This window comes from Lacerta agilis, chromosome 16, assembly GCF_009819535.1.
Source record: "Lacerta agilis isolate rLacAgi1 chromosome 16, rLacAgi1.pri, whole genome shotgun sequence".
NCBI classification, from domain to species: Eukaryota; Metazoa; Chordata; class Lepidosauria; order Squamata; family Lacertidae; genus Lacerta; species Lacerta agilis.
The window spans coordinates 7,108,088-7,121,271 of NC_046327.1; the positions used below are offsets into that span (position 1 = coordinate 7,108,088).

At 44.8% G+C, this 13,184-nt stretch overlaps 1 protein-coding gene across 1 annotated transcript; it reads right to left on the bottom strand.

The window, feature by feature from the left end:
- Positions 1-330: 330 nt before the first annotated feature.
- On the bottom strand, positions 331-5,296 carry LOC117060800 (prorelaxin H2-like). Its single transcript, XM_033173343.1, has 2 exons — positions 4,835-5,296; positions 331-1,028 (listed from the first exon to the last, which is right to left on the bottom strand). The coding sequence occupies exons 1-2, from the start codon at positions 5,073-5,075 to the stop codon at positions 661-663; spliced, it is 609 nt and encodes a 202-aa protein (XP_033029234.1). The 5' UTR covers positions 5,076-5,296; the 3' UTR covers positions 331-660.
- Positions 5,297-13,184: the final 7,888 nt, after the last annotated feature.

Consider the following 13,184-nt stretch of genomic DNA (forward strand, 5'->3'; position numbering starts at 1 on the left):
AAGGATCTGGTGACTTCTGTTTCAGTGTATCTGAAGAAGTGTGCATGCACACGAAAGCTCATACCAAGAACAAACTTAGGTGGTCTCTAAGGTGCTACTGGAAAGAATTTTTTATTTTGTTTTGTCTGTATTTGAACGAGCCTCTTCACTTTTATGTGCAGTGTGTAACCAATACAACTCATGCCCCAGGTAATCTAGGACTACTACATTTGATTGTATTTATTTAGCTTTGTGTTTATGGAAGTTCGGCACATTGGGAACACATAGGAAAATATATCCCTGGCTGAGTTATATCCATTAGCTTTAAATTTCACACGTGCACATTTAATGTAGACTATATAACACTTTAATTAAAAGTTAGGTTTCTCTCTTCTGTGTGGCAAATGTGGCACAGAAATCAGCATGATTTTAGAAGAATTGGAGTAGGAAAACGAACACATAACAAGATGGAAATACATTTAGTGCAAAACATAATTATAATGGCGATTCATGTTGTTTTTTATAGGAAACCAGGACACCACCAATAATTTCGAGACAAAATAGATTACAAATCAGCAATCTTCTTTTTCGTACAAGCAGTATTCAATTAAAAAGCACTGCAAACAACACGTGAGTTTTTGGTGTTCCTGAAAAATTGGATGTGCAAATATAAAGGTATTCTTAACACAATCTACTAATCTCAGTTTTGGTACACCCCCAATTACAACACAGTCTGGCCATCCCCATAGGGGTTTCACGCTTTATTCTAGGCTGTTTGACCACAGGGAAGTTATATGAGCTGATGGGATTCGCGAAACCAGTTTCTCTTCTGCTTTCGTGGGCTGCGTCTCCTAATTGACGGATGTATTCATTGTATTCACTGGAAGTGGGAACATACTCATTAAAATAATCATATAAATTTAAAAAGTCTTTCAGCGACGGCTTTCCAACTTGTTGACTGATGCTTCGCAGTTGCTCCAGTTCAGGATCCAAGACAGACTGCAAGTTAATATTATCCAGTCCTTTGTCAGTGCTAGTTTGAAGAAACTCTGTTAAGGTAAAACAAAGGAAACTATCAAAAGGCGACCCATTGTAAAATGTCTACTGAGTTTTCTGGAAGAAATAGGTTAGTGATACTGTGAGTATTATTCATGCATTTACCTATACAGTGGTGCCCCGCTAGACGAAAATAATTCGTTCTACGAATTTTTTCGTATAGCGGTTTTTTCGTCTAGCGAAGCGGCAATGGCAGCCGCGCTCCGCTAAACGAAAAAAAAAGACGAAAATTTTTCGTCTTGCGAAGCAGCCCCATAGACTTTTTCGTCTTGCGGGGCATTCGTCTAGCAAGTTTTTCGTCTAGCGAGGCATTCGTCTAGCGGGGCACCACTGTACACGTTTTACCCCACTTGTTCACCAAAACATTTCAGGAACAGCTTGCAAGGATCAGTAGTGATATGCAAATTTTGCTAACTAAACTAGGGCTGCCATATTGTTGTTGAGCTTTTTTGGGCAAAGTTGTTGAGCTTTTTTAGTTTTACCCAAAGTTGTTGAGGTTTTTTTCTTTTGCAAAATCTCAAAAAAATATGATGTTTTTCACCTATTTTGAAGGAAAAACACCCAAACCAGACAATGCTGACATGGGTTGCTGTATGCCCAGATTTCCCCAGGCATTTCAGCCCAGACACTGCTTCCGATGGCTGATTGCCGGCTATGTCTGGGAAATTCTGGGCGTATGGCAACCCTGACTAAACAATACATCTTATTTTAACAAGTCCAAAATATACCAATGATTTATTATTCAACAATTGGTTTTTTTTTTACCCATAAACATTTCAAGTACAAAAAGAAATTGCTGAGCAAATGTTCTAAGTATGGTTCGCTGCTAGAATCTGGGGCTCAAAATGTGATTCCTGTAAAGAGGTGGGGATCTGAAGAATAGAAATATATTACAGGAAACAGGAAAGTATAATTATCCCAGTCAAAAGACACAACCACATCATTTTCTTATAGCTAAAGTGTCTTCAGCTTGAAATATTGAAGAAGAAAAAAATCCTTCCAGTAGCACCTTAGAGACCAACTAAGTTTGTTCTTGGTATGAGCTTTCATATCTGAAGAAGTGTGCATGCACACGAAGGCTCATACCAAGAACAAACTTAGTTGGTCTCTAAGGTGCTACTGGAAGGATTTTTTTTTGTTTTTTATTTTGTTGTGACTATGGCAGACCAACACGGCTACCTACCTGTAACTTGAAATAGTAAGGTTGTGATTTAGAGGTGGGGCACTGACCCTTCCCCATTTTAGACCACGATTTTTCACACCATGTTTCCGAAAAGTTCACTGATTCTATAATACAGCCTGAGTTATTATTGCCACATTTAATTAAATAGGTCCATTTACTATGTAATCATGCAGAATATACAACGTATTTTGCTTTTTTTAAAAGAACACCTGTTTGCTGCCAAACATCACTATTGGAAATTCCCAATACATCATTTTAAAACTTGGAATTTATCTAAGAGATAGCTGTTGGGTGTGGCTGAGTTTTGAACTCAAACCCCCCCCCCCCAATTTCTGTAACTCATTCATGCTTCAACTGAATTTTGATATGGCATTTCCTGTATATGCAGCAGAAAAATGCACATTTGCAGCTGCAACAGCTATATAAAATGAGATTGTGCCAGTATATATGGTAGAATTTTTTTTATAAGTCCCCGATTTAGATGTTTGAGTTTCCAGTCTGTTCCTCAAAAGGATAGTTGAAATTTAAAGGAACATGAATATTGGAAGTCCTAATTAAAATAGCTGTTATTACATTCCTTGGTGCTCATCTTCAAACTGGGTCAAATCCCCATGCTAAGTTCCTTTTATTGATCAAACTGCTTCTGGTCTAAATCAAGTTTCTAAATCAAGATTTATAGCATATGCTGGGGCTTTATAGTAGAACTGCTATATACTTTCATTCTACCACTTTATATTGTATTAAAATAATCTGCAAGCACTCGCCTAAGACATTTCTTTATGAATTACAGGTAGGTAGCCACGTTGGTCTTATGAATTAGTTAACCAGTTGAGCATGTCAATCGGAGAAGCTGTGACTAGCAGGTAATCTATTTGTTACCCACTCTCATAACAGGAAAGAATAGAGTATGTGTGGTGCGCACACACACACAAAACAGTATTTGCCATTTAAACAAGTGGTGGTGGTGTGCAAATTCCACAACTCTTAAGTCTCCTGCACAAGCACCACTTAAATCAGCAAGACATTTGAAAGACTTAACTTGGGCTGGGTTATACATATTTCATTTGGACCCCCCCCCCCATTTTTTATATTTTAAATGAGAAGTTGCTTTTGTATGTATTCACGCTTGCTAGTGTTTCGAAGATTAATCTGAGGTTAAACTAGATGGGGTGGCCAACTCCGAAGAGACTGCGATCTACTCACAGAGTTAAAAACTGACAGTGATCTATCCCCTTTTGGGAGGTTCAGGTCAAAGTTGTTAAGCTTTTTTTAGAGAGGAGAAAAGCCCGTTTTTAGGGGTTCAGGTTAGAGTTGTTGAGATTTTTTTAGGAAGGAGGAAGGCCCATGTTTAGGGGTTCAGGTTAGGGTTGTTGAGATTTTCTGAGGCGGGAGGAAAGCCCTGTTTTTTTGGGGGGGGGGTGAAGAGCTAAAATGTTGAGCATTTTTTAGGGGAGCCAAAGTTGTTGAGCTTCGTTGGGGGTAGCCAGTGATCTACCACAGACATCCAGTGATCTACCGGTAGATCACGATCTACCTGTTGGACATGCCTGAACTAGAGCAAGGCACAATGGCAGCCTAACACAGGGATATCACTTCTTTGCATCTGCCTCCTTGAAGTTTAGGGGGAAGCTACCCATGTCACCGCCTTATTCACAAGATCAGCTGAGCTGCCTGCCACCCTGAGTTTCCAGTTTTTGCCATGATGCAGGGGCTTCAGGTGAGAATGATGCTCCCTGGATCCACTTCCAAACAAACACAACATTGTAAGTTTACAGTTTTGGGGGAGCTAAAGCTTTAGCGATTCAGAAGCAACGAGGTTAAGACGGTAAATGCCCTCTCATCAGATGTCAAACAGAGAAACACCTGCACGACTTTTAGAAGGCAGCCCTGTATAGCGAAGTTTTTGGTGTCTGAGGTGTCGTTGTCTTTTTATACAGATACTTTCCCGGGGCATCCCAGTCAGATGGGCGGCACGGAAACAAGAAAATTACCATCATTGCTTTTATATTAAAGGGTAGGGAAAGCAAAGTGGCGGGGCGCTCTTGATGTTTTCGATCTTTGGCTCGCGTCGAGCAGCAGCAGCAGCCTCCTCGTCTCAGGGTCGTGGGTTCGAATCCCACTGCCGAGCAAAAGATTCCTGAAGTGCAGGGGCAGGGGGTCGGACTAGATGACCCTCGTGGGTGCTCTTCCACATCCAGCTCGGGAGAACTGACTTGGCAGCGGCGGCGCGTCTTTACGCACGAGTCGCCAAATTGTTCTCTTGAGCTCCATGGGGCGGGGGGGGGGGACCTATCCCCAGACATGGGTCTACTCTACAGGATCGCGACCTAAATCCTGCTTTAGAAGCGAGTATCTTGAAAGTTTGCGCGTGAGGCGAACAGAGAAACCCCCCCCCCTTCCCCGGGAATCTGTACTTTTCCTGATCTTTGGAAGACGAGGTTGGATATTGGAGATGTTCGTTTGGCACCAATTTCGACGGAAAGAGCCACAGCGCTTCGTCTAATTTATTATTTTTATTATTATTAACAATAATGACCGCCCACTGTGGAAGACGAGCGACGCCCCCGATCCCCCGCGACCCCAGTTTCCCCCGACGGCTCCCCGCGAGCGTCTTACCAGCGCGCGCCCTGGCGGCGTCGAGTGGTGCCTGCTCCGTGGTCCGCTCGGCGACCCTCCTCCAGCGCGACCCTCCGCAGGTGAAGATGACGGCGCGGATGAACTCTCTTCCGCACAGCCTCACGGCGTACTCGCCGTCTTGGGGCGATGCCGAGGCTCCGGCCGCCGGGGAGCTCCGGAAGGTCAGCTCGGTCGCCAGCAGCAGCAGCACGACGGGCAGCAGCAGCCCGCGGGGTCTCATGGCGAACGCGCGCCCTCCTCGCCTGCCTTTGGCCGCTCGGCCGCCGCCTCGTCCCGCCCTTCCGTCGGCTCCGAGTCCGGCAGAGACGCGCCGTCGAGCGCGAAGGACTGACGGCTGGAGCGCTGAGCCGCAACCTTCGCCGGGCGCGCTTTATAGAGCCAAGAGGAGACCCTCCGCCTATGACTCATCCACACGCACACGACTTTCCGCACTTCTCATTTCCGTCCTCTGCTTCCTCGCCCACCTCTCTTTATTAATTTCCTAGAGAGAAGCCCCTGCCAGATGGCCACTGGGCTTTAGGAAGGAAACGTCTTTTTTTCCCTTTCCCCTTTTTTTTAAGGGTTCCCATATTTCAAAAAGTGAACATCCGTACACGAAACAATTGGGGGGGGGGGTTTAATAGCGGACAATCTAGTATTCCTGCTTCCAGCTAGCATTCTGTAACATTTTTCTGTTCAATATACACCCCAAGAGTGCCGTGGGAGCCGTGGAGCGCATGGCCATGGCACCGAAATTTGTGGGTGCTCTATCACTTCATGGGGAATTTTGTAGGTGTTCAGGCACTCAGGGCCCTGGGGAGTTGGCACCTATGATACAGTCCCATCTCAGACCACAGCATCGCTGAAAGCTGTAAGGTTTCCATCTTGTAGCCATGTTTTTTTTTTTTTCCTAATTCAGCTCTTAGCTGATTGAAGAAATCATCTTCCACGTTGTCATCATTCCGATTGTCTTCCCGCACATGTGTATCTTCATCTTCATCTAAACCAGTCCAGTCTTTGGCAAGGAACTCTTCAAACTCCTCCTGCTCCAAGAGCCCAAGAACCATAGACTTGTAAAGTTGGGAAGGGACCACAAGAGTCATCTAGTCCAACCCCCTGCCATGCAGGAATCTTTTGCCCAACGTGGGACTCGAATCCACGACCCTGACCTTAGGAGTGTCATAGTTTCATAGAATAATAGAGGCCATTACCTATCGAATTATCGTTCTTATGCAAAATCACGTGCAGGATTTGAGAATGTAGAGAATGGATTTGGGGGGCTTAGAAAATAAATGTAGGTGTGTTTTAATGCAGCCCTTAAGAGGGAATGGGGGGGGGGAACATAAGGGAAGTCAAGAAAATGTGTAACAAAAAACCAAACAATATATATGATTGGAGTTATGTAATAATTTGGAAGATTCAATAGAATTTGTTATTTAAAAAAAAAAAGATTAAGGGCCTCATGTTCTACCAACTGAGCTGTCCTAGGGTATATGTCAAGCATCGCTCTTATTTTTGAGCTACAATGAGAATCTTGTGCCGACTCCTAGGAGCCCAGGTCCCTTTGCCCCCCCCCCATAAAATATTTAAGGGAGCTGCCCCCCCACTGCAAAAAAAATGTTAATGGGCATCGTCATTCAAATGGTGTTTGCGTTCCACATCTTGTGATCAATTTTACAGGGCGGAGCTCCCCCCCCATTTCATTCAAGTTGGTACCCCTGGCAAGAATTGTAGAAGGGACACTGAGGGTTCTTTCAACTAAAACATCCAGGACAGCTGTGGCAGACTTTGGGCTCTCAAATTTCAGTGGTGCCCTGTGCAAGGCTCAAATTTGGCGGCTCTCTCCCTCAGTTGTTCTTCAGCATTGTGTTGGCGCTACCCTAAAAACCACCTCTGGTGACAGGTGGCCATCCAACCTTGGCTTAAGATCCTCCAAGGAGGGAGAGTCCGCCACCCTCTGAGGGAGCCCGTTCCACAGTCAAATGGAAAGGTCAGAAAGTTCTTCCTGATGTTTAGTCGGAATCTCCTTTCTTGAAGCACGACTTCATGCCTATGGCGAAAGATTTATACGATCTGAGGTGAAACCAGAGTATGGCGTGCTCTTCCAGAGACAGCACAGAATCAGCCTTAAAGCACTCGTTTATTCCCAGTTATCACACAGGCTTAGTACAGTCAAAAACTGACAGATTTACATTCCTCCAGGTGGAATGAAATGAGGTCACAACAGAGGCTTGTGCAGCACACCATGGAAATGCCTAACATTTATAAAGTGCTCTGAACATTTTATAAAGTGCTTCACATTATTATTGGCTGTTTATTGGCTATTTCTATAGACCTGGGCAGCCCAACTTTCCATACCAAGTGCTTCGACAGGGAACCTAAAGGCCGCCCCCGCTTTGTCACAACAGGAGTGGGGGGAGTGAGCCCAAAATTTGACACCGAGGCAGGAGGCACCAAGTGTTGCTAAGGGGTGCCAAAAAAAAAGGTCTCGAGGGCTACGCATTGCACCACCCTGATACCTTTGTATCCTGCTCTTTGGCAAAAAAAAGCCTCCCAGACCAGAAAACATAAAACAAAACCCTGCCTGCAGGTTTACAACCTAAAATACACAGCACAAAAGGAAAAGGGGACGGGGAGGGAAAAGGGGAAAAAAGGCAAACTGGCACAAATTATTAAATGGCATAGGCACAGCTCGGGCAGGGGGCACCTGATGGAGCTGGTCTTCCCGCAGAGCTGGTGGAGTGGCCACTGCCAGGTGATGGCTGAGAGAGGGTGGGTTTGATGAGGAACATCTTAATAGGTCAGTATTGCTTCCATATTGCAGATGAGAGAGCGAAGCTGAGAAAGTGCCTTGCCTCATTCAACAGAGTTCAGGACGAAAACAAAAGTTTATAGCTCAAGTCTCAGGCAACAACAGTAACAGAGATCTAAACCAGCAAAAATAAAGTTATCTTTGTTTTCATATTCTGGCAAACCCTGACGCCTTGTTTGTACAGATGTCCATTTTTTTATTCTGTCTCCGGTTTTGATAGTACAGAATGAACTGAGGGGAGCTGACCTTCAGCATGTACCAGGCAAAAGGCTGGTTTTTGATAGCTGGCCCATCCATTGCTTGCTTTTAACTCAACAAATTCTACTATATTCAATGGGACTTATTTCCAATTAGGGCTGGACTGGTTTGCAACCCTATTGCACTCTTAAGTAGAGTGATTTGTTTGCTTGTTTGCCTATGACTGTAAACTGCGAACCGTTTTCCACGTTATTGAATGGGACAAACGAAATGTTAGTAAGAGGGGAAAACATAAATGAAATCACAGCAGAATGAACTGACTGTTTGAGATTACTATACATCCTGTGCTTGAATGTTACAGGCGTGATCCAGTTGTATTTATTTCACAGCATGTTGTTTAAAAAAAAACACAAAAAACTTTAGTACTGTACAATTAATTTGAAAAATGTGAGGGGAACAATGCATAGCTAGAACCTTATGTACTCAGTTTTCATAACAAACCACAACTGCCGGTTTCCTAATACAGTAATCTTCCAACATCTTCTTTCATACCAGATTGATGTAGGTAGCTGTGTTGGTCTGACAGAATCGAGATTACACACACACACACACACACACACACACACACACACGGTTCCCTGTAGTTAAAGCTATGGTTTTCCCAGTAGTAATGTATGGAAATGAGAGCTGGACCATAAAGAAGGCTGATCGCCGAAGAATTGATGCTTTTGAATTATGGTGCTGGAGGAGACTCTTGAGAGTCCCATGGACTGCAAGAAGATCAAACCTATCCATTCTGAAGGAAATCAGCTCTGAGTGCTCACTGGAAGGACAGATCTTGAAGCTGAGGCTCCAATACTTTGGCCACCTCATGAGAAGAGAAGACTCCCTGGAAAAGACCCTGATGTTGGGAAAGATGGAGGCCACAAGGAGAAGGGGACGACAGAGGATGAGATGGTTGGACAGTGTTCTCAAAGCTACCAACATGAGTCTGACCAAACTGCGGGAGGCAGTGGAAGACAGGAGTGCCTGGCGTGCTCTGGTGCATGGGGCCACGAAGAGTCGGACACGACTAAACAACAATAACAACGTTTGTTCTTGGTATAAGCTTTCGTGTGCATGCACACTTCTTCAGATACCCTGAAACAGAAGTCACCAGACCCTTATACAGGTATATAGTGGGAAGGTGGGGTGGGGTTTTTCTCAGGAAGGTAGTAGGAGATGGGTGATTGACTCAATGACTAATCATCTGCATACTATCCCTTGCTTTTTCCTGTAGGACTAATTGCAATCGTTAGCAGTTGTCAACAGGTTACCATACCCATTGAGTCAAGCTTATACCAAGAACAAACTTAGTTGGTCTCTAAGGTGCTACAAGATGGTTGGACAGTGTTCTCGAAGCTACCAACATGAGTTTGACCAAACTGCGGGAGGCAGTGGAAGACAAGAGTGTCTAGCGTGCTCTGGTCCATGGGGTCACGAAGAGTCGGACATGACTAAACGACTAAACAACAAGAAGGTGCTACTGGACAATTTTTTTATTTTTTTCATACCAGCGATTTATCGTGGTGAAGCAGACTGCAAAACAGCTATGCAGAAGAGTAAGTCATGGAAATATTTCTATTAATATTAATAGAAAAACCAATATTTGAGCAGCAAGAAAGTGGCAGCTGCAGAAAGAGACAGACAAATGGTGGTCCACATTCTATGCAGAATGCCCATCTGAATAATGTCCATAGATGGACAATACTATAGCAAAATGTGTTGCAATCTGGACACTACACTTCTGTTGATGCAGCCTTGAAATGCATTAGCCTTTTTAGCAGCAGCATCACATCACAACCGCAGGAAAGAATTGGGGAGTGCTGCTGCTCTTGGAGTGGTGTGCCAATGCTCCATAGGAACTACTGGTCATATTAACCTAACCAGGGCTTTTTCCCCAGCCTGAATTCACCAGAACTCATTTCTGGCACCTCTCAGGTGGGCACCATTGCTATTATGAGAAGGGAGGCATTTGTGGTGAGTTCTGACACCTCTTTTTCTAGAAAAATAGCACTGGCCTAAGCTAATCTCTCTCGTAAAAGCACAGAGAACACAAAACAGCTTTGAGATGAGAACATTTCCCAAGGCTACAAGCAAGGTCAGTGCAGCAGATTTCTTCCGTCATCGTCTCCTATCTGTTGACTGATTATCACTTCAGCTCTTTGTCTATCTACTCAGAAGTAAGTGCTGTTGAATTCAGTGACGCTTACTGCCCGGTAAGTGTGTTGGGATCGCAGCCAAGGTTGCCGTTCCTGGGTCAAAGGACAATCAATCATCAGGAATAGTTTACCAAAGTTGCTTATATGTTTGTTTTTCATATTATTTCATGCTCATGTGAGGAGCATGAGGCTTTGGCAGGTTCCCCTGTCATGTTGGGGAACCTAGGCATAAAGGTGACTATTTATTATTAAATTTACAGGTATATCCTGTCTTTCCTCCAAGGTGCTCAATGTGGCATACAAGGGAGAAATGTAAAGTACTACACTTGGGCAAAAAAATTGAAAGGCACAAATACAGGATGGGTGACACCTGGCTTGAGAGCAGTACATGTGAAAAGGATCTAGGAGTCTTGGTAGACCACAAACTTGACATGAGTCAACAGTGTGATGCAGCAGCTAAAAAAGCCAATGCAATTCTGGGCTGCATCAATAGGAGTATAGTGTCTAGATCAAGGGAAGTAATAGTACCACTGTATTCCGCTCTGGTCAGACCTCACCTGGAGTACTGTGTCCAGTTCTGGGCACCACAGTTCAAGAAGGATACTGACAAGCTGGAACGTGTCCAGAGGAGGGCAACCAAAATGGTCAAAGGCCTGGAAATGATGCCATATGAGGAACGGCTTAGGGAGCTGGGTATGTTTAGCCTGGAGAAGAGAAGGTTAAGGGGTGATATGATAGCCATGTTCAAATATATAAAAGGATGTCATATAGAGGAGGGAGAAAGGTTGTTTTCTGCTTCTCCAGAGAAGCGGACACAAAGCAATGGATTCAAACTACAAGAAAGAAGATTCCACCTAAACATTAGGAAGAACTTCCTGACAGTGATTGCTGTTCGGCAGTGGAATTTGCTGCCAAGGAGTGTGGTGGAGTCTCCTTCTTTGGAGGTCTTGAAGCGGAGGCTTGACAGCCATCTGTCAGGAATGCTTTGATGGTGTTTCCTGCTTGGCAGGGGGTTGGACTGGATGGCCCTTGTGGTCTCTTCCACCTCGTCTCACAGCAACACTATGCTGGGGGTTAGGCTGAGAGATGGCGATTGTCCCAAACTTTGTGGTTCAGTGGGGATTTGTACCTCTCCCCATCCCCCCCCCCCACAGTCCCACTCCTAGTAAGAGACACTAACAACTATGCCAGAGGATTTTTTCAACTTGGAATCCACCATAACCAGAAAACTCTCTTTCAATGCTGAGCTGGGCAAGAGTATTGACAAGGCAGCTACAAGAATATGATGCTACCATCCCAAACCAAAGATGAAGGTCTATGAGGCTTGCAGTGAGCACACTGCTTTATGGAAGCGAGTCGTGGGCAACTTACAAACTCCAGGAGCGATGCCTCAATGCCTTCCACATGCACTGCACCAGCAAGATTTTGGCAGGGCAGTTTCAAACAAAGATGCGCTCTCCCAAGCCCCCATTCCCAGCACGTTCACACTCCTGTCTCGGCAATGTCTACGCAGGGTTGGTCATGACTACAGAAGATGGCAGGATCCCAAAAGATGTGCTCTATGGGGAGCTGTTCACAGAGCAACTCCATGTTGCAAAGAGGTCTGTAAACGTGACACGAAGGCTGGCGATATCAACTCTGCCGTGTGGGAACCCCTTGCAGACGATCACAGCACCTGCAGGCAGGCAGGTCGGTCGTGTATCCCCAGCAGTGACCAGAGGAGGAATAACCGCTGAGAGGAGCACAGAGAGAAGAAATGCCCTGGTGCATCTGCAGCAGCACAACCGGACACCTTCATCTACTCCAGCTGCAACAAAACATGTCTCTCCCATATTGGTCTCTATGGTCATAGCAGGCACTGTAACTCTCCCAACAGTTTGACTTTACTCCCCCAAAGGTCTTCCATTGTCTCCCGAGACAGATGGAGGCCCACTGACAGTGCTTACCCACTGATTGTTGGTGTTGGATATAGCAAATGTGCCTATTCAGTGGCCTACGCTAGCAAGTATGCAGAGGCCCCCTAGAAAGGACAGCAGATGGAATGCTACTAGTATAGGGACCTAAAACATTGTGTTATGGGGACAGACCAGAGCTGCCTAGTATATTTGGGGCCCTATTTGGCTATTCTGTCGCATCAGCCTAGAGCCCTCCTCTCCCCATCCCATTTTCTTTTCTGGTTGGCATGAGCCAGCAGGGTCCTGGGATGCAGCAATCCATCAGCCACTCTGCTCCTCACTAGGAGTTAGAATTGCTCTGCTAAGACTTTAAAAATGGTACCAAAATGATGCAGCTACGGAACGGAGAACAATTGTGCTGCTTCAATGGCACTATCTAGCATGTCATGGTGACCACGCAATTTTACAGATCTTCCAAAAAGTCCATTTCCCCGAAATGTAATGTGGCGGAGGACAATCTTGAGGAAAGACGTCTGGGTCTCATGCAACAAGAGGCCTCCTGTGAATAGCCCAAATAGGCAATTCAAATTGATCCAATTTCTCAAAATGCCAGCAGGTTGAACTGGCATGAGTTACAGAACGTGCGACAATCAAGGCTGAACTACACATGACACCAAATCTTTCTAAAAGTGTAAAGAGAAGTCACCTGTCGGAGAACTTCCCTCCGATGCCAAAAAGCAACTCGGGGAGAAGGAGGGGAGACATTTTCATGCAGTCTCTGTCCCAATTAATTATTATTATTTTATTGTTGTTAATTTAATTTATTGCCTACCCTGCACCTTAAGTTCCCAAGATGGAATTCACAACCGTTTAAAATAAAACATTAAAAACTGTTGGAAATTTCACAAGTAGAGCAGGTCCTAAAAATATACATCTCGGGTATACAAAGGCCAGGGTAAACAGGTGTTCCGGTGACTGTTTAAACTCAGAGAGTCATGCAACTCCAAATGATGAAAATTTGGTAATTTGGCCCCTTGCAATTCTACAATCCCCCCACCCCTACAACTCCCTCGTTCAAGTGTCTCGCCATCCTCAAGTGAGTCCTCTATCATTTCAGAGCTGCTGCAAGGAGATCCAGCTTGCACTGAAAACGTGAGCATTTACAAAATTTCCGTGCTCGCTGCAAAGGAATCTCCTGCAGCTATTAGAAATAAGACATGATGAAACGCACAACCCACCCAGAA